The sequence below is a fragment of the Glycine soja genome, chromosome 9 (genome assembly GCF_004193775.1).
Source record: "Glycine soja cultivar W05 chromosome 9, ASM419377v2, whole genome shotgun sequence".
NCBI lineage: Eukaryota > Viridiplantae > Streptophyta > Magnoliopsida > Fabales > Fabaceae > Glycine > Glycine soja.
Genome location: NC_041010.1, coordinates 40,039,297 through 40,060,632, shown reverse-complemented (window position 1 = coordinate 40,060,632; position 21,336 = coordinate 40,039,297). Strand labels below are relative to the sequence as shown.

General features: G+C 34.1%; 1 protein-coding gene and 1 pseudogene across 3 annotated transcripts; one reads left to right on the top strand and one right to left on the bottom strand.

Moving 5' to 3' along the window:
• Positions 1-190: 190 nt before the first annotated feature.
• Positions 191-9,590, bottom strand: LOC114367099 (annotated as a pseudogene).
• A 1,966-nt stretch (positions 9,591-11,556) lies between these two features.
• LOC114368873 (subtilisin-like protease SBT6.1) lies at positions 11,557-17,507 on the top strand. Of its 3 annotated transcripts, XM_028326149.1 has the most exons (10): positions 11,559-12,275; positions 12,819-12,947; positions 13,017-13,169; positions 13,456-13,572; positions 13,845-14,029; positions 14,477-14,740; positions 15,179-16,250; positions 16,430-16,930; positions 17,039-17,099; positions 17,185-17,507. In XM_028326149.1, exons 1-10 carry the CDS (start codon positions 11,751-11,753, stop codon positions 17,271-17,273), a joined length of 3,096 nt encoding a protein of 1,031 aa, XP_028181950.1. In that variant the 5' UTR covers positions 11,559-11,750; the 3' UTR covers positions 17,274-17,507. The 3 variants fall into 3 exon arrangements, with proteins under 3 accessions (XP_028181951.1, XP_028181950.1, XP_028181952.1); XM_028326150.1 differs by lacking the exons at positions 17,039-17,099; positions 17,185-17,507 and having other exon boundaries at positions 11,557-12,275; positions 16,430-16,573; positions 16,686-16,858; XM_028326151.1 differs by lacking the exon at positions 11,559-12,275 and having other exon boundaries at positions 12,822-12,947; positions 13,446-13,572.
• The last annotated feature ends 3,829 nt before the right edge of the window (positions 17,508-21,336 follow it).

Below are 21,336 nucleotides of genomic sequence, written 5' to 3'. Positions count from 1 at the left end.
TAATGAGATATTGTAAAAGTATTAGTGAAAAGGAAAAATAAAATTAGAACACATCTCCTTAAACCAAACTGACCCAAAAATTATCCTAGTAGTAGTTTTCCTTGCAGGGTGTAAGTAGTCATATAAACAACTACAAAGTCCTTATTCACAGAACCAAACCCCACATATAAAGCAAAGAGAAAAACCAATAGTTCAAGAATTTCCTCCCATCTCATTGTTAACGAGGTCATGCCAAAATCAAGAATGTGGTTATGAGAAAATTTTCTCTGTAATTTGCATGTGCAAAGCAAAGTGAATTAGTTAATTCTGTTACACGGTGTCCACCATACAATTCAGTAGAGTGGAAGCATGAGTACTAGGAGCAATGCAAAGTATACAATTTAAAAGAAAAAAAAATTGGTAAAAATTTAAATTATACTCTGAACTCCATGAATGCTATTTACAATCTCCTTGGAAAAACAACATTGGCAAGTTGCACCGCATGAAGCAAAATGAATGTATTCTCCTTAGTATATTGACCCCATTCTGCAACAGCAAAGGAAAGGCTTAACAATTTGATTTTGATTTTGCTGCCTAGTAACAATCAAAGAACTTTGAACCAGTAAAAACAATGGAAATGGTAGCAGCATACTGCTTACTGTCAGATGCTTTGACTATCATTTTGCTTCTCATGTTTCCCTTACATTTTTGTCTCTTGATAAATCCTCTCCATGATCTTCACTGTGCTACCTTGTGGCTTCCAAGATTTTAACCTAGCTAACATTCTTCTTCAAACAATTTAGAATTCCATTGGCATCTTTTAGAACACCAATGCTTTGCCAAGCATTAGCAACCAGTTCCATAGTTGTTATCAAATGGGCAAAGATTGCATACTTCCTTAATTACCATACAATGATGATCATCAGTTGAGATTTTGGTTGAATTTTTTATGCCCACAAAATTGACCGGAGAAGATCTAATTTGCAAGTTTCAGGCTCTTTTTCTTCCCAAAAAAAAAAAGAAGGTTTCAGGCTCTTTTTCCTGTGAAGTGTGAAAGGAGTTGATAAGTGCTTTTGTTTTGTTTTGATTTTTTTTTTTTTGGATTTCGTTGTTGCAACAAAATGAAAAAATTACTAAGGTACAGGGTGAATCATCAAATAGTTATTCAATCTCCTCATCATTCTCATGCTATAAGCAATTTATTGAGTCCATAACTACACGAATTTGAGCATGCAATAAAGTTTAGTTTTAGAAGAGAGTCCACAACAAAAAAATGAATCTACAGTCCATATAAGAAATCTCCCCTCTCAGACTTACCAGGTTTCCTAAGAGGATTTGCCTGTCAGCATTAGCAACAAGCTTGTGCCCTTTGTGTTATTTCAGACATGTACATGTGTCAACTCTAAGAAAGCCTGACAGAAGCTTAACTGTAAAACTTTGAAGAGGTAATTCGAATATGCTGCTCAATTGCTTCTGCAAATTCTATACCTATCATTAACGATGACATCTTTGCACACTTTCATATCCATTGACCTAAGATCTAGCAACCCTCTTGCTCAATTTGTGCAAGGTCCGAGAGTGGAAGTCGAACTTTGTTTGGTAAGAGAAGCAGATGGTGGTTGCTGGCGGCCAGATCTTGGATATCGATCATTCCATTTTGATGTGTCCCTTTTGGTTGACTTGAGATGTGCTGGCGTCAGGGATGGTTACAACTTGTCTCATTTCAAACTGGGGAACCAACCACCAAAACATTCTTGCAATCATGATCTTTAGTGTCATGTCACTATTTTGCTATATGAATGAGGTATGACCTCCCCCAAGTGGTATTTTTGGCTTAAATTCCATATGCACCATCAAGAAGGGGCAGTGCTTGAAATTAACACTCTGAAATATTAAGGAATGTAGAATCAGGTCCCAAAAGACAAGTGATGACAACAAGGCAAAATATTACAAATAGAAAGAATAAAAATATTAGAGGATGTCTACTGATTATTTGGTGGCATTAGTTAAAAGGATTATCAAAATATTCAGATTGTATTCATCATATTAAACTTTTCCTTCAGAAAATGAATTCAGACAACTTGTAAAACAAGGCAAAAAAAGAGAGAGTAATTTATTACCACTGTGAAGACATTACAGTGAGAGAGGTCAACTTACTGGAATGCTTAGCAATTGTCCTTGTTGATTGATCAGAACAGGAAGACTTCTCCTTGCAGCAACTGGGATAGATTTTAACAAGCGGAGAGCTTGTTTTGCTGATACACTGGCATAGTGCAAACACGGAGATGTTCTGTCCATTATCCGCTCAGTTCCATTCACTGATTTAACCTCGTATTGAGGGAAGTTTTTGGAAAGTGGATATTTTGATAACTCAGCAAGATACAGCCAATCAGATTCTATCATGTGTCGCACCTCAGGTACTTTATTATTACCAGTTACACAAGATGTGCAACACAAGCTTCTGGTTTCCTCACCCATATCCATTTCATAACCAACTAAACCAGAAAGTTCATCATTATCAGTATTAGTTTTCAATTTCCATGTGAGAATGAATCGATCCATCAAGTAACAGAACTGCCCTGGCTGAAGTGATTTGCTAAAAGGGTAACCCCATGCTTTGAAGCAGAGTCAGAAATGACCTCAGTTTTAGACCTGAAGTGAGCAGTTTCTTGCTTCTGCAATGCAAGAACAGTATTGTAGGTTGATTCACCAATTATGTTTAGCTTTTTGGCTTCAGTCAAAACTAACTCAGGATTTACATCCAAAAAGTGGACATCTGATGCATCCAGAACCAAGTGATTTGCATATGACTTCTCAGCCTCTATAATCTCTCCTAACTCATTGGCAACCCAGCAGCCTTGTCCTTGAGAATGTGACTCAAAATATTCAATCTTTGAAGGCAAAGCACAATCATCAGAACGGCAGCAGACCAAGACTCTGAACCCTCTAGAACCAGGATCCGGGCAAAGGTAACAACCTGCTGCTGTAGCAGAATTCTACAGGATAATTGAGGACAAAATGAAAAGTTAAGAATGTTGAAATCAATCAAATATTTAAGGCTAAAATACTTGTGTGTCTATTAACAAGGTAAAAAATACAATGGTCTAAGTTAATCCCTTCTAGACTTGTTTGCAGTAAAGGCAATATTAGATAGACCTTGCCAGGAACAAAGCAATTTAATGGAAGCACATTTACCTTGCACGGAAAAGTACGAATATAGTCCATTAGCAATTTCAAAGCATTACCTCTGATTTGCCTCTGCCTTTGTGATACAAACTGAAACAAAAAGTTTGACCACTATTAGGAGAATATTCATGTATAAACAAAGTTTGAAAGGAAAGTAATCATATATAAGATCAGAAGTACCTGCAATACCAAGGAAAGAAACTTCATCAGGCATATATCCTCAACTTTCAAAGGACAAAGAATCTGTAAATCAATAACAGCATACCCATGCTGCAAACAGAAACCAACCCAAAATCCCAACATACAGGATAATAGTAAATTCCAGGGAAATAGATTAACATAATAAGAGAAACAAAAAGACAAAGGGCTTACATGTACTATTTTTCATAGCAACATCAACAATTCAACATAGTTAATTAGTAATTCTATACTTCAAGCATTAATCAAATAGGGAATGAATGGAATAAGTAGTTAAGGGATACTCACATCCTTGATAACCACAGCATCACCTATAAAGCTATAGCCAATTTGATCAACATATGTGCGTGTTATTCGGCATGCAGAAATCAGTGCTTGGAGCTCAAACTTGAACGTAGCTGGAAATATTGAGAAAAAAAAGTCATTTAGATAACTCAAAGCGTGTTTCCCATATAAGTCATGACTACACCACCAAATCTTCAACACCGTATATAAAATGTTTGAAAGTTTCTTTGATATATCAACACATGCTCAATTTTTAGCAGACATTGCAGAGGACAACTTCTCAGAGTATGTTGTACTTGCCCCAGGACATGGCAGGAGGCTAGCAATGCATGAACAGTGAATCTATCTAATTGTTTGAGAAATTAGTCCTCACCCTATAGTGCCAAAAACACCCTATTGAAAGGAGTGTTAGCAAACAAACCATTAAAAAGGTTTAAAACAGGAATGGGAAGAGTGGTAACAGAATACTAGAGCCACATGAAGTTATGAATAATAGTGATTGTCTCTCTAACTCAGTTCACATGCCAATCTGATTTTGAGCTAGTGTTTGAGGTTTGTCTTATTTTCCAGTTTTTCCTATTTATTCAGAATTGATTCTATCAGTCATAACAACCATATTAGGCATAGTAGTTATGGAAGTCATCATATTTTTAAGGTGAGTTAAAATCTACTTTTTAGTTTAAACTTTAAATGGTTAGTTATTAATGTACTACAAGTATTAATTTTCCAATTTCCATCTTCTATCTCCACCTACTATCCAATTTTGTTGTTTAAGTATTTCTCCTCCAGCCTTTCTCATTTTTCTTTTTCAATTTAATTATATATAGAATTGACTATTGATGCAAATTGAAGGCTAATGTAGAAATTAGAACTTAGAAGACCTGTCATTAGAACGGAAGGAACAAAAGGAGGGAGGAAATTAGATCCCCATTAGAAAATTGAAAACCACCAAATACAAATAAAGAAAAACCTCCAAATAAAAGCTATTACAACAACTGCCCAGTTCGTCTCCAAATCTAACAGACAGACTCCATAGAAGAATCTATGTACTGAATAACATGGAGAGGCAGAAGCCAATAGAACAATCTTGTCTCAAAATGATTAAGAATAGAGAACCAAATTCATTTTCTTCTCTTTACTCCAGACATTGATATTTTTTCAATTGCATGTGCACTACACTGTATAAGAACCATGTTTACAAACAATCCAATGAGTTTGGGATGAAGCAGAATGAGTGCTTTTAAGTTTTAACCCAAAAGGAATCATGGCTAGAACTTCAAAATTTCTTAAATTAATATTAAAGAAATGATAAATCTCATTATCACAACTTACAGGATGACAAATTATTCAGCACCATTCTTATCCTATTACGTACATATAATGGACTTTGATTAGTTGGGTCTTCTACCCAATTCTCACTACCTCCTTGGCATATCTGTACAGATAAAAAAAAATTCAAATTATCAAGTATGAATTCAAATGTGAGGCATAGGAGAAAAAAAAAAGAGCAATGCATATTCAGAACCAGCCTTGTACATATCTTCCTTTGAAAATTCCAGAAGAGGCCGCACAACATGGATGCCCTGGTTTGCTTGAACTTCCCTGTAGGACTGTTTATATGTAGCGAAAATCTGGGAGGTAAAAGGCATGCCCGCAAGTCCAAACACACCACTATTTCGAGAAAGCCTTAAAATAAATAACTCGGCCTGCATTGTTTCTCAATAATCACTACATGTCTAACATCTTGAACAAGCCTTCAATCTTACAGAATAATAAAACACCACATTTAGCCATTTCCCACTCAAAATTTCAATTATTTCTTCAAAATATTCTCTCAAGTATTTAACCATATGCAGACTGTCTATGCGCTAACATTAATAAATCACTTTATGATCCATCATAAAGGCCTAGAGCTCCAACATGTGACACTGAGATGCAGTTCATCAAAATAATGTGGGGAAATGAAGAATTACAGATACAGATAAACATAAAGTATTGTCAATCAAACCTGATCATCAGCATGATGCGCAATAAGCAGTACCCCAATCCGGTGTTGGGCACAAACTTCTTGAAAGATTTGGTACCTAAAGTTCAATAAACAAAAAATCTGTAGTTAGTATACTTCATCAAAGTTCCTAGAACAGATATCTAATACTTCTTTAACAAAATGTATTGATACGATACCTCATTTCACGGGCAGCTTCCTGCAACTGACCCTGTTTTGGCCTGCCACTTGGCCAATCGCAGCATGCAATCTCACATCTGATTCCTGCAATAAGTGTCTATGTTATGTTATGTCAGCCAAACTTATAAGTTCAATAACTTGAGAGTCACATTACCATACTATGCAATCACAGAAAATAAATCTTCTAATGTTAAATTTTAACATAACCTTGCCATGAAAAAAATTGGTGTCTGTCTTTCTCCCTACAAACCTTCACAAATTTTTTATAAAGTCTCATTCATTTAATGTCACTAAAGAAAGACAGAGACATGATTTTCATATGACAAGGTCATGCGAAAAATTTAACACAAGAAAATCCATGTTCCATTCCTGCAATACAGATAAAGCAGCCAAATTTGGACACACCCATTTTTGAAACTCGGTGAGAAACAATATTTGCCTCCTCTTTGCTCTCTGCTCGTAGACCATGATCAACAATTATTGCAAGTAGTCCATCTATGAAACCACCATTCTCAGATGTGACAGCATCAGCACCAGCAGTTTTCCATCCAGCAGTTAACACACAGAGTGCCATACTGTCAGGGCCACCAGACACTCCCAGAGCTGATACGAAAAGTGGCATCATATCATCAAATAGTTAATAAGCAATGCCTTGAGCCAGTAGGTTCATTGCATCACTAGGACATTGATGATATTCAATGAAGATATTGTTAAAAAGAACAATGACATACAAGTTTTAGAGAGAATGCTCTTTTTCTTAATCTTCAAATTCAACTACTGCAGTTACAAAGTTACAATATATAGACTACTGCAGTTACAATATATTTAAAACAACTCCACATAACTACTCCATATAACTACTCCACATAACTCCTATTTACAAGAAACTACCACTAACTTCTTAACTTCTATTCACATCAACATTCCCTCCCTTAAACTAAAAAGAAAAACAAACATTTAGTTTATAACTGACGCATCAACCATTCCCAGCATACTCCGTAATTTCAAGAATTATTCTAACTTGAGAGGTTTTGTCATTATGTCTGCAACTTGTTCTTGAGAATTACAGTAACTCAACTCCACAATTTTGTCTCAGGTCAAATCTCTAAGAAAATGAAACCTTATATCAATATGTTTGCTTCTGCCATGAAAAACATAATTCTTTGATAGCTGTATAGTAGAATTATTGTCACATTGAATCAAAGTACTATTTTTCTCCTTATGACCAAGTTTCTCTAAAACTCTTCTCAACCAAATACACTGACAGGCACAAAACGTAGCAGCTATGTACTCAGCCTCAGTAGTAGACAATGTCACTACAGGCTGTTTTTTAGAAGACCATGAAACTGCTCCAGAACCAAGTAAGAATGCAAAGCCAGAAGTGCTCCTACGATCATCCAAATCACCAGCAAAATCATTGTCGGTGTAAGCCACCAAATTTGTGCAACCATCCTTTTTGTAGAAAATTCCAAGCTCAGTTGTACCTTTCAAATACCTTAATATTCTTTTTGCTGCAAGCCAATGAGATTCAGTTGGGCAAGACATGAATCTACTAATAAGACTCACTCCATACATCAAATCAGGTCGAGTTGCAGTCAAGTACATCAGACTGCCAATTACCTGTTTGAACAAAGTTTCATCAACTTTGGTTCCTGCTTCATCCTTTGACAATTTCGTGCCTGGAACAATAGGATTCTTCACTGGATTGCTTTTATCCATTCCAAACCTTCCTAGAATTTCATGAGCATACTTTCTTTGACACACAAAAATCCCATCTAAACTTTGTATTACTTCAATCCCGAGAAAATATCTCATCCTCCCCAAATCAGTCATGTCAAATTCCAACATCATGGAATTCTTAAAATCATCATACATACTTTTATCATTTCCAGTATATATTAAATCATCAACATAAAGACTTACTATTAAAATTTTAACTACTTCCTTCGACTTTGTGAACAGTGTGTGTTCACATAAACACCTTTCAAAGCCTTCTCGAACAAAGTAAGCATCTATCTTGCTATACCACGCCCTTGGTGCTTGCTTCAAGCCATACAATGTCTTTCTTAGCTTGTAAACTTTGCCTTCTTCACCTTTCTTCTCATATCCCAATGGTTGTTGCACAAAGACTTCTTCATTGAGTTCACCGTGAAGAAATGCACTCTTTACATCTAGTTGAAAAACATCCCAATTGTTTTGTGCTGCCAAATCAAGTATTAATCGAATGGTGTCAAGTCTAGCAACTGGAGCAAAAACTTCAGTATAATTAACTCCATACTGTTGTGCATACCCCTTCGCCACTAGCCTTGCTTTGTACTTGTCTACCTCTCCTTTCTCATTAAGTTTGGTTTTGAAAACCCACTTAACTCCAATTGGCTTCACCCCTTTCGGTAGAATAGTTAACTCCCAAGTCTTGTTCTTTTCTATTGACTCTATCTTTGCCATCATTGCATCCCTCCACTTCTTACTCTTGACAGCTTGTTCAAATGTAAGTGGGTCATCTTCAGTGAGCATTATCATAGCATTCAGACCATCTTCATCTGACAAACCTTCACCTGTTACATAGTCTATTGCCCAAGATGGTGGTCCTCTTACCCTCCCTTCATTCAAAATTGGTGAATCATTTTTAGTTGATTCACTAGAAGAAACACCAGTTTCACTTGAGTTTCTTGTATCAACATCCCTGCCTTCTCCTTCAATGTTACCTTCTTCTTCATTGCTTTCTATTCCTTCTTCCATGTTATTCTCATCACCATCATCGTTCCACTTTAAAACATCTAATCTGCATTCTTCATTGCTTTTGCCCCAATTCCAGCATTCATCTTCTTGAAAAATCGCATCCTTGCTAATGATGATTTTCTTGGAAACTGGATCATATAATTTGTATGCCTTTGATTCATCACTTACTCCCAAGAAAACACACTTCTTGCTCTGATACCAAATGTTGATGTGAATTGAAGTTAATAGAAGTTAAGAAGTTAGTGGTAGTTTCTTGTAAATAGGAGTTATGTGGAGTAGTTATATGGAGTAGTTATGTGGAGTAGTTTTAAATATATTGTAACTGCAGTAGTTATATATTGTAACTTTGTAACTGCAGTAGTTGAATTTGAAGATTAAGAAAAAGAGCATTCTCTCTAAAACTTGTATGTCATTGTTCTTTTTAACAGATATAAGGTTGGTTGGGTGGTTAAGAAAGAGGGGAAGAAGGGAAAAGTGGCGGGTCTGATTCCTCATGCTAACAAATACTAACAATTAACATTTACCAATAAAAAAAACATTGATAATATTCTAGAAGCTGCATTTTCCCACCCTTTTCAATTCATCAGCATAGTACTTAAGTTTGATTCTGACACAACACTATAACAAAAAGGGCACACACCAAGTTGAGCAAATAGCAAAATTTTCCAAAAAGATTCAATTTTTCTGCAGGGAAGATGAGTGACACGAAGAGAAGCTGACCAATTCGGTGATGGGGTTCGATTCCAGCCATGGCCATTCGCCTGGAAAACGTTTCTGTGTATTTGGACATGTCGATTGAGCATTGGGAAGGGGAAGAATAGACGCTGAAGGAGCAGAGCAATGGAAGAAGATGATAGTGATGGTGAATAAGTTTAAGACCAAATGAAAGATTGAAACTTTTTGGCGGGGTTTTGGAGATGGAAGCAAAGAGACAAGTTGTTGTTGCAGTGAGTGTTGACGAAGATAGGATTAGCCCTCGCGCCATGGCTGCTTTCTGTCACAACAAAAATTAGTTTGAACTCGTAACTCATACTGTTTGACTGTCAGTACAATAAAACTATTTTTCCATAAAAATTAAAATGTAATTTTTTTTCTATTTTTTTTTAAACCCGACATGGTAGTCTTCATATACTTTTATAAATTTTTAGTCTCCTTTTATTTAATTGAAGTATTTAGTCATCCACTTTTAAAAAAATTATAATTTTAATCCTTTTTATCAATTTTGGACTGTGTATATTTTTAATTTTTTTAATAAGTTAAATTTGTTATCAATTAAATAATTTAAAAAAAATTATGATGTGAATAATAAATAGATATATGTTAGTTTATAAAATACATAAATCAATATTTAAAATGGGACACAACGACTCAAATTACAAATTTTTAAAAAATAAGAAATATAATATTTCAATTAAAAAATAAAAGATTAAAATTACAAATCTCTTAAAAATGAAAAATAGAATGTCTTAATTAAAAAAAGTAAGAAAATTAAAACCATAGATTTAAGAAAATAGAAAGATGAAAATATATTTTAGCCAAAAGTAAATAATATTAAAATATGTACCTTCTTTTAACTTTCTTATTTTCATTCATTTTTTTCCTTCTAAATAAGTAAATTATATTATTATTAAACTCATACTAAATTATATAAAAAATAGTTTCTACTCCATATTTAGATTAAAAAAATATATTTCCCTTTCACTATATTCCAATTTAGCAACAAAAAAATTCTATGGAATTTCACATAAATAACTTCCTTTTTGCATTTTGACAGGAATTTGATATTTCTATATTATCTCTCTTTCTATTTTCTTTCATTCTATTTCAACACAAACATAGGGTCATTGTATTGGGAGAAAAACATTGGATCATTATATTTCAATTCAATTTAATTATCTATCTATAAGTATATGGTAGAGATAGATAATTACATATGATATTAATATTACAAAAAATGATATTTAATTAATATTTGATGTTAAATAAAATAAATTATTGATTCAAATGATCTAAACTCGATTTTTTTTAAACAATGTCTTAGATTTAAATTTATGAATAGAAAAAATATGATTAAAAAAATTTTACGTACAAAAATTGGTGTTTTTTGTTGTTGTAAATATTCATTTTTTTCTCTTATTTTTTGTCAATCTACATTACTTGAAACTTTCTCTCTCCTTTTTGTTTTTTTTTACTTTAAACTATTATAAAATATAAATATTATATTATATAATTTTTTTTAATTGGTTTTAAAATTACTTATTTATTAAATTAAATTTTATAATTTATTTTATTTTTTTAAAGAAAAAATATATAGATAAAGAAAAATAAAAAAATTGAATAAAATTATAGTACAATTTTTTAGTTACTTTATATGTACTTTTGTAGTTAAATTTATGTGTTGATGATATTTTTAAGAAAATTAGTTAATAATATTAAAATAAACTAAAAACACAGTAAAAGATTAATTGATATATCTATCTTATACAATAAATATAAAATTTCAAAGAGTAGTAATTGATAAACAAAAGGTTTTCTCATTTTTAATTAAATCTAATAACATAAACAAACTAATTATATTTAATAATATAATTATATTAGAAAATTCAGATTTTAAATAAAAATATTCACCTAAAAAATATGTTAAGCAAACTAAATAATAAAAAAATAATTATATTTAATAATATCATTTTTTTAAAAAAATTAAAAAAACAAAATTATAAAATTTAACTTAATAAATAAGTAATTTTAAAACCAATTAAAAAATTATATAATATAATATTTATATTTTATAATATTTTAAATTAAAAAAAAATGGAGAGAAAGTTCCAAATAATGTATATTAAAAATTAAATTAAAAAGTAAAATCTAACTTAATTGATAGACCAATGATAAAATTAATGATATTCCCTACCATTAGTTATAGGAGAAAAAAACTGTTAGTATAAAATAGTTTTAGATGGATAAAGAGGGTCCGAGGAAGAGAACAAGTGAGAAAGGCAAGAGGAACGATGATTGAGACAAGTGAACCTAACACAAACAAGTAACTAACAACACCATAACCTTAAATCTCTCTCTTTCTAATTTGCTATGTATCCCTGTTTCATTTCTCTGTTCCATACTCTCTCTCCAATGTAGTAGGAGGAAAAAAACAAGCAACTTTTTTCTGTCTCCAATCGCCATGGCCACCACCACCCAATGGAGTTCCCTTTCTCTCTCTCTCCTCCTTCTCTCCATCGCCCTCTTCCAAACCCTAACCCCCAATTCCTCGCCGTCGCCCCCTCCTCCCAACTACATCGTCGCCTTCAGCCACTACGCCGCCGCCGATCGCCACCGCGCCTACCTCGAATCCGCACTCCGCCCAGGAGGCTGGCGGTGGATCCCGCGGCAGAACCCGGCGGCGCAGTTCCCCACCGATTTCGGGCTCGTCGCGATCGATGATTCCGCGGTGGTTGACGAGATTCGGAAACTGGGGTCGGTCAAGTACGTGAGCTTGGACATGAGCTACAAGAGGGGTTTGATGACAAAGAAGGATCAGAGACGCAACGACAAGAAGGTTGGTGCGTTTGAGGATGGGAAGAAGAAGCGCCCCGGGAAGATCTTCACTGCGATGTCATTTTGTGAGGCCGAAGAAGGAGGAGGAGAAGAAGAACATGCCAGTAATCGCGGCAGTTCTGTCAAGTGGGGGCGGGAATTGTTGATGCAGGTGAAGTTTTTTGGTTTTTATGATGTTGGGTATTTGTGGAAGCAAGAAAGATTTGAACTTTGATTTGGTACCTTTGGTTATGGTTATTGGTATTGCTTTGTCTATGCTGCGTTCTAGCGTGTTTGGAAACCTGAAATTATGAATGGGATGTGGAAGTTATAACTATTTGGTTCTTGGTAAACATGGAAATCCACATTTGGGATGTGGAACCAAACATGCTATTATTGCGTGTTTGGATTCACGATTGATCATCTAAAATCACGTTGAAATGCCATCTCTCTGGTCTCATGCCGAGAAACTGATTTTGGGTCTAAAATTGATTTTGAGTTGAAACATGAAACAACGTTAGGTTTAGCTTTTGCATTATATATATTTTTTTATACTGACTGCTTTTATGATGAGACATCTAAATATGAATCACTCTAGTTCAAAATCAATTTTGTAGGGTTCACCCAAGCACACTCTTAAATATGGTATATTTGAATTTATTAATGGTTGAAAGAGTGCATTCGCATGTTTTTGAGGTGTTTCTGTTTGTGGCAGAGATCACAAGTTACTTCAATGTTCGGGGCTAAGGATCTTTGGGCGAAAGGGTACACTGGTGCAAAGGTCAAGATGGCCATATTTGATACGGGCATTCGAGCTGATCACCCTCATTTTCATAACATCAAGGTAATGATTGATTTGGAATGGTTATTTTTGGTTGATGGTGGATGAGTTGAATGATGAGGAACTTTATAGGAGCGTACAAATTGGACAAATGAAGATACTTTGAATGATAATCTTGGACATGGGACATTTGTTGCGGGCGTTATTGCTGGTGTAGATGCTGAGTGCCTTGGTTTTGCACCAGATACAGAGATTTATGCATTTCGTGTGTTCACTGATGCACAGGTAATGCCTGTTGGATGCTATTATTGAACTCTCTTGATTTGGAAGGGGGAGGGGATTGCATTAAACTCTTTTAACTGCATATCTTGATTCCACATATGTATCCAATTTCCAATATCAGAAGTTTATTAACCAGGTAGAGTAATAGTTAGCAAGCTCTAAATGGGAGAACCTAGATGCACTTTGACTATGCTATAAATGCATTTTTTCCCTAGTTTTTATGCTTATAATACTTTTATTCTAGAAAAGTTTGCAAGATTTTGAGAAGATTTCATTCAGCCTACTGCAGGTGTCATATACATCATGGTTCCTTGATGCCTTCAACTATGCAATTGCTACCAATATGGATGTGCTAAATTTGAGCATAGGTGGACCTGATTACTTGGATCTCCCATTTGTTGAAAAGGTATATTTCTTGTGCCTGCTCACTAATTCAATAGTATTATTAAGTTTTGTATTTCGTTTATTTTGAGGTAGAATATCATAAAATGTATTACTTATGAAGATATGGGCCATTATTTAATGAATAATTATAACATGACATGTTAGTTTCTCTACTGTAACTGTTACATTTTAGGAAGACATTATTTGTTTTTGGTACTCATGCAGTAATTATTTCTTTCACCAATTACAGAACTGTCCTTTTATATAACTTTATGATGCTAATTTGTTGAACAGATATGGGAGATAACAGCGAATAACATAATCATGGTTTCTGCAATTGGAAATGATGGACCACTTTATGGAACTTTGAACAATCCTGCAGATCAAAGTGATGTCATTGGTGTTGGTGGTATTGACTATAGTGACCATATAGCCTCCTTTTCCTCGCGTGGCATGAGTACCTGGGAGCTTCCTCATGGGTAACATTTACTTATTTGTTTCTATAGCTTACATTTCAGCATTCCTGCTTCTACTGGCATTTGTTGAGTATTTCTAATGAGGACTTCTGTTTTTTTCCCTAGCATGATATTGTAAAAAACCATTCTGTTTAGGAAAACACTTTTACTAGGTGAAGAATGGATATTTGAGTTCATGAAACAACTAAATACCCACATTGTTTGGTCGTAACACATCATCTCCACTTCCAATTTATAGCGATCCTATGTTCAGAAGTGATAAGCTTTTTGTGAAGCCTCAGTAATTGTACAATGGCATGTCAAATATTTAACTGTTGTGAAAAGTTTTTTGATTTGATACATGAGTTATCTTGTCATCTGTTATTTCTGTAACTCCTTTAATTTATATGCAAGTTTGGTTTCTTATTCATTAATAGTTTTTTAAAATATGTTGACATCTGTAACTTGCAGTTATGGCCGCGTGAAGCCAGACATAGTTGCATATGGACGGGACATAATGGGATCAAAAATTAGTGCGGGTTGTAAAAGTTTATCAGGAACTAGTGTTGCAAGTCCTGTAGTTGCTGGTGTTGTCTGTTTGCTTGTCAGTGTCATTCCTGAACCTGATAGAAAAAATATCTTAAACCCAGCAAGCATGAAACAAGCATTGGTTGAGGGTGCTGCAAAGCTTTCTGGGCCTAACATGTATGAGCAGGGTGCTGGGAGAGTTGATCTGTAAGTACTCCTGTTTAGGTCTCTATTTTGTTGTCTTAAGATATGTCTTGTTGGGACATAAAGGTTACTGTAGCAATACTTGCAGAGTTATTGTTACTATTGGTTCAGTTTTATAAACAATTGTAATTGCCTTTCATTAGATTCTTAAATTAATCTTCAGGTCCCTGTGGTTTTTGGGAACATTTTACATAGGACCTTGTAGTTGGTAACTATAAATGGGTTCCTCTGGTTTGAATTTTTTTTTTAATCGGCTTCCTGTAGGGACCTAACAGGAAGACTAGATTCAGGGACCACATTCAAAAAGTTTTTGAAATTGAAGGGACCCATTTATAGTTTTTAAACTGTAGTGATTTATTTAAAAATTTCCAAAAAGTAATAGGGACTTACAGATTCTTTAACCATTTTTTAATCATGTTTTCTTGGTTATGTAATTTTCAGGTTAAAATCATATGAGATTCTTAAGAGCTACAAACCTAGGGCAAGCATCTTTCCCAGTGTTCTTGATTATACAGTTTGTCCTTACACATGGCCTTTCTGTCGTCAGCCACTCTATGCAGGTGCCATGCCTGTGATCTTCAATGCCACCATTTTGAATGGAATGGGTGTTGTCGGATATGTTGATAGTCCACCAACATGGCATCCTTCTGATGAAGAAGGGAATCTTCTAAGCATACATTTTACTTATTCTGAGATCATCTGGCCTTGGACTGGTTATTTGGCCCTTCACATGCAAATCAAGGAAGAAGGTGCACAGTTTTCTGGAAAGATTGAAGGTAATGTGACTCTCAGGGTTTCTAGCCCCCCAGCTCACGGAGAGAAGGACCCTCGAATTAGCATATGTGTGCTTCAATTAAAGTTAAATGTGGTGCCAACACCACCACGGTCAAAACGAATTTTGTGGGATCAGTTTCACAATATCAAATACCCACCTGGTTATATTCCCAGAGATTCCTTGGATGTTCGTAATGACATTCTTGACTGGCATGGGGATCATCTGCATACAAATTTTCACATCATGTTCAACATGTTACGAGATGCTGGTTACTATGTTGAAACACTTGGTTCTCCTCTTACATGCTTTGATGCTCGACAGTATGGAACACTTCTGTTGGTGGATCTTGAGGATGAGTACTTTACCGAGGAGATTGAAAAGCTGAGAGATGATGTTGTAAATACTGGATTGGGATTAGCTGTCTTTTCTGAGTGGTATAATGTAGATACCATGGTAAAGATGAGATTCTTTGATGACAATACACGGAGCTGGTGGACCCCAGTCACTGGAGGTGCTAATGTTCCTGCACTTAATGATCTTTTGGCCCCATTTGGGATTGCTTTTGGAGATAAGATTCTGAATGGTGATTTTTCACTTTTGGGTGAGCAGAATCGTTATGCTTCTGGAACAGATATAGTGAGGTTTCCAAGGGGTGGCTATGTACATAGCTTTCCTTTCTTAGATAGTTCAGAAAGTGGAGCCACACAGAATGTGCTGCAAGCTTCTGGCTCAACCAAGGTGTGGGATGACACCTTAAACCATCACCTATCATAATATCTTCAAAAGAACAATTAGTTTATGTGACTTTAAATGAATATCGAATTTCATTTATAGCATAATATCTTGAAACCATATTCCATCTTCATCATTGAGATACTTATTAATTTTGTAATATGGTTTTTTTTTTGGTGAAACAGGCAGATTCTCCAATTCTTGGTCTCACAGTGATGGGTGAAGGTCGCATAGCTGTGTATGGGGACTCCAATTGTTTGGACAGCAGTCATATGGTTACGAATTGTTTTGCCCTTCTGAGGAAATTGCTAGATTTTACTAATGAAGACGTTAGAGATCCAGAACTTTTCTCTGACTCAAATAAACAAGATTCTCCTTTGTATGAACCTGACAATCAGTTGCCATCCCGCAGAACTGATGTAAATTTCTCTGCATTTTCAGCTATTGTGGGGAAGGAATTGATCTGCAGGACTGACACAAGGTTTGAAATCTGGGGAACTAAGGGCTACAATTTGCAAGTCAGGGGAAGAAACAGAAGATTGCCCGGATATCCTGCCATTGATTTGGGGAGGGGTTTAAATTCAACCTCTGATGCTTCCAACATTAGGCATCCTAGGTTGACTGTGAGAAGTAATAAGGATGATTTTCTGGGGAACAGGTATTTAGGCCTGTTCTATGGGGATGAGGTATGAAACACAAACAACTATAGGATTAGTTTTTTAGTGTTGATCTCTATGTTTCTTATCAGATACTGCATATTGCTGATATTCTGAATTCTTTCATAATTCTTGCAGCCTGATGCACCTATGCTGGTTGGTGGTCACTGGCTGATTCCATTTGTTGTTGCAGTAACTGGTTAGTTAAACACATGCTTTTCTATCCAATTTTAGACACTACTATATCTATGTTGTTTATGTTTCATGTTTTTTTCTTCTGGCAGGTATTTTGCTTTTGAGTTTTTGGCGCATTCGCCAAAAGAGGCGTAGACGAAGGAAAGGAACAAGTTCTGGTAGATTGGCCAATATATAGTTTAACATTACATTAATGTAATTGTAACACTAGCCTCCTAGGAAAGCCCCCTGTAGCATTACCATAGTAACATCATTCACCAGTTTTCCCACCAGCTTCACTGTAGGAAAATAGCCAAATAAGTTACCTTTTTTTTTATTATTTCCTAGAGTTGTAACATTTTTGCTGTTTCGGATGCTTTTCTAATGCACAAATTTTCTGATAGTGAAATAATGTGTCCAATGTTTATGCTTATTGGTATAGCTAATTATAATTAATTACTATTATGTTATTTCATTAATTTGTTTTAATTAATAACTCGTGTTTTAACTTTTAAGATGCTGGGATATGGAAGTTATATAAACTCCCATTTTGGAATTGATGGAAGTAACTCATGTTGGAGGGGAATGGGATGTGGAAGCTCCCCATTTTGGGATTAGTGAAAGTAACTCCACTAAGAAGTTGAGTCCAATCAAGTGAATTAAGCTTAGAAGACAAGTTGCCTCATTTAGTTCTTACATATGAATGTTGTAACTAAAATCACGACTAGATGAGGAACTAAAAATATTCATAAAAATCGAGTCGCCACCATTAAAAATAGAGCACGAGAAATTGCCTTCAAATTGTGTACATGCTTCACAGAGCATGGTAGAGTGTTTTTGTATTGAAGAATGAAAAAAAAAAATAGCAAAAGCAAAAGCAAAAATATTCATAACCCAGAGTGGGAGGGGGGTTTGTTTCACTTTATTTTGTTCTCTTTCCTCTTCATTTCTGAGTCTCTTGCTTGATTTGTTTGCTTCTTTTCTTTTTACTCTTTTATATTTATTCAACAGCAATTTTTCATTAATTAATTTTTTTAATCAATACTTTTTTTTTATTTTTTTTTTAAATAGAAATTCAAAAATGAAGCAAAATTGGGGATTCACAATTTCTATATATAATAAAAAAAAGGGTAACATAAACATAATCACAAGAACCAATCATAAGACTAGAGTGACATATATTTGGGTACATCAACTTAGGATTTTCCCTTAATTAGAAACATAAAAAAAAGTTTTTGCATCTAATGTATAACTACCATTAGCATGTCCCCTTGAACCTTCCATCATTGGAAATACTTGTTGCATTTTGCCAGGTGGCACGACGGCGTGGTGGTATGTGAACACCAGGCCATCGTTGTCTTCACTGTCAGACTGCAAAAACATTCTGTTATGCAAAAACATTCACTGTCAGCCTATTAAGTTTAATAAAATCGAACACTCCCACTGTGACTGACAAAACAACCAACACGGTTTCCCATTTTTATATTTATACAGTTGGAATTGATTGCACAACTCAACAAATTGGAATTGATCAGTTGAAGGTACAGAATGTGTATGTGGTACATAATATGAGGAACATTGTAGATTGCTGAAATAGTGGGGGTAATTAGGTCTTCTCTGGTTGGCATGGTTGGAATGCTAACATGACAAAATTATAAAATAAAAAAATTCACAAACGCCCCTAACGTATATTATTTTATTACTCAATATATTTAATAAAATAATAATAATAATAATAATAATAATAATAAATGTTTTATAAGGTGTTTTAAGGGTGTATGATTTTGTACGGTGGTAGTACCACTGCTCAATTATAAATAAAGCGTTATTACATTAAGGTTGCAAAGATTCTCTCATGAGCATGATTTGGATGTTTACATGGCAAAAATATAATACACACATTACAGAATCGTCTTTTCATTCTCACTACTGCAAGGGAAGCGTTATTTTTCCGCAGATTAGTTTTCTCACGTAGCATCTAATTCTCTATCATATTTTTCAAACCTCTTTTCTCTATCTAGGGCCGTTGCCTTTGATTCTTGATTTTTCCATTTGTTTGATTCTTGATATTCTTTCACTTATTCTATTCTGTATATCTAATGTGGGTGTTAGTGTGTTCTCTTTAACAACATAAAAACTTCTGATAGAGTTTCAAAACCATTTTCTTAAATGACTTAAACTTTTGTGCGCAAAACAAGAAATATTTAACTGCTGAAAATAGAATAAAAAAAAATCATACAGAAGTACAGAACATAAACATATTAAAACAATTTTCTCATATTATAAAACAATAATTCTTTACGTTCGTAATATAATAGAATATAACACAATTACAATTGACAATGAAAGCTAAATAGTAGTATTTTGTTTTATTTATTAGTGAATTATACGTACTTTGTTTAAAAGTATATATGCTAAAAAAATATTAATTATATATATTAAAGCACTATAACCAAACTACTTGTTGGTTAATGGTTAGTACATGAACAATATATAGATATGTTGTGTTGTAAGTACAACTTTATATTGAGAAAAAAAATTTAAAAGTTAAACCACTAACCAATAAGTAATTGATTAGAGTGATATTGATCTTAACTTTCTTAATAAGATCATAAATTTGTATTTTATGTGTGAAAAAATCTTAATTAGAAACATAAATCCACCAAAGATAAATTAGTTAGGTTTTAAAAAAAAATTAATCATCCAACAAAATAGTTGATATCTAGTATCAATAACATGCTAATAATATATAAAAAAAAATTGCAAGCAACAATAGATTACAAATAAACGCGATGTAGGACATCTTGGGTTCTTCATAATACCACCAACTATACAAAAATTATTGTGTACAAAAAAAAAAAAAACACCTAAATTTATTTTGTTCCTCCAAGGTTGAGGTACATGACAATTAGTTAGGATATGTTCCCTTAATTATTAGCGTAAAAATATTTGCATCTAATGGAACTACCATTAGCATGCCCCCGGAACCTTCAATCATTGGCAATACTTGCATTTTGCCGGCTGCCACGACGTCGCGGTGGTGTAGAAACACCATCACTGTCTTGGGCGCCGCTATCAGACTGGCAAAACATTTTGCTACGGTCCCTCCGAATATTAGTACAGTGAGGGCACATGGTATTAGAAATAAAATAAAATAAATAAGAAGATACAAAAGTCTCAAATTCAACAATAAATTATGTTAGAATCCACATTTAGATAATTGAAGTTGTTAGAATCAGAATTTGTTTTTAAATTTAGAGTCAAAATTCTGTTATAATTTAGATTTGGATAATTGAAGTTGTTTTTCAAATTTAAAGTCAAGATTCTGTTACCGTCTATATGTCTATATTTGGATATGACAAATCACTAATTTGTGTACAAATTTGAATGCAAAACAAAATGCAGAAATAAGAAAGGAACAAAAAAAAAGTTTTGCATTGTTTTCCTTCTAAATTTCGCATATTTATACTTAAAAAAAAATAATGTCTTGTTAGTTATTTACATCTAGCTTAGTTCAATTCTTGGGACAATTTTTTTCGAGTTCGGAGTCTTCTAGTTTGTCTTCCTTGACATTCCTTTTTAGCATTTCTTTTATTATTTTTACTTGTCATTAAAATTCCTTAATTTTGTGAGTATTTCTATTTTTGGCTTCTTGAGTTGAGTTTTGATTTGTGACATATTTCACATTGAATACTTCACGCTTTTGAGCTTGAAGGTTCTACTTAAGAACTAAAGAGGAGTAAGAGTGATAAAAGGTAAGAGTGTATATTATAAAAGAAAAAGCCTTGAAAGAGTAATACACGAACTTGAGTGAAACACCAAGTTAAATGGTGAGGTCCTATTTTGTTTATTACTTGTGCAATAACTTTTCCTAATAGGTATGACTTCTATAAGTGGAGATGTTACTCCACCATCTCCAAAAACCGCAAGACTCATGGCGGGGATGATTAAACTTGGTGATCAAGTGAGAAGAATATGAGTTATGAAAATGAAGAAAGGATGAAGAGAATGAAAAAGGAAAATGGGAAGAGTTTAGGAAGAATACATAGGAGTAATGAAACTTTAAGTGTGAGGATTCAAAATATAGAGCAAAGAAGTGAGGACAAATATGAGAAGATGAGGGGTATAAAGAGGATGAGGGAGGAAGGAGGAATGAGAGGTATAGAGAGAAAAGAAATCATAGAAGAAATGAAAGTAGGCAAAGAGAGGAAGGGATTGAGGGAGTGAAGGTGATGATCCCTACTTTTAAGGGGACTTGTGAT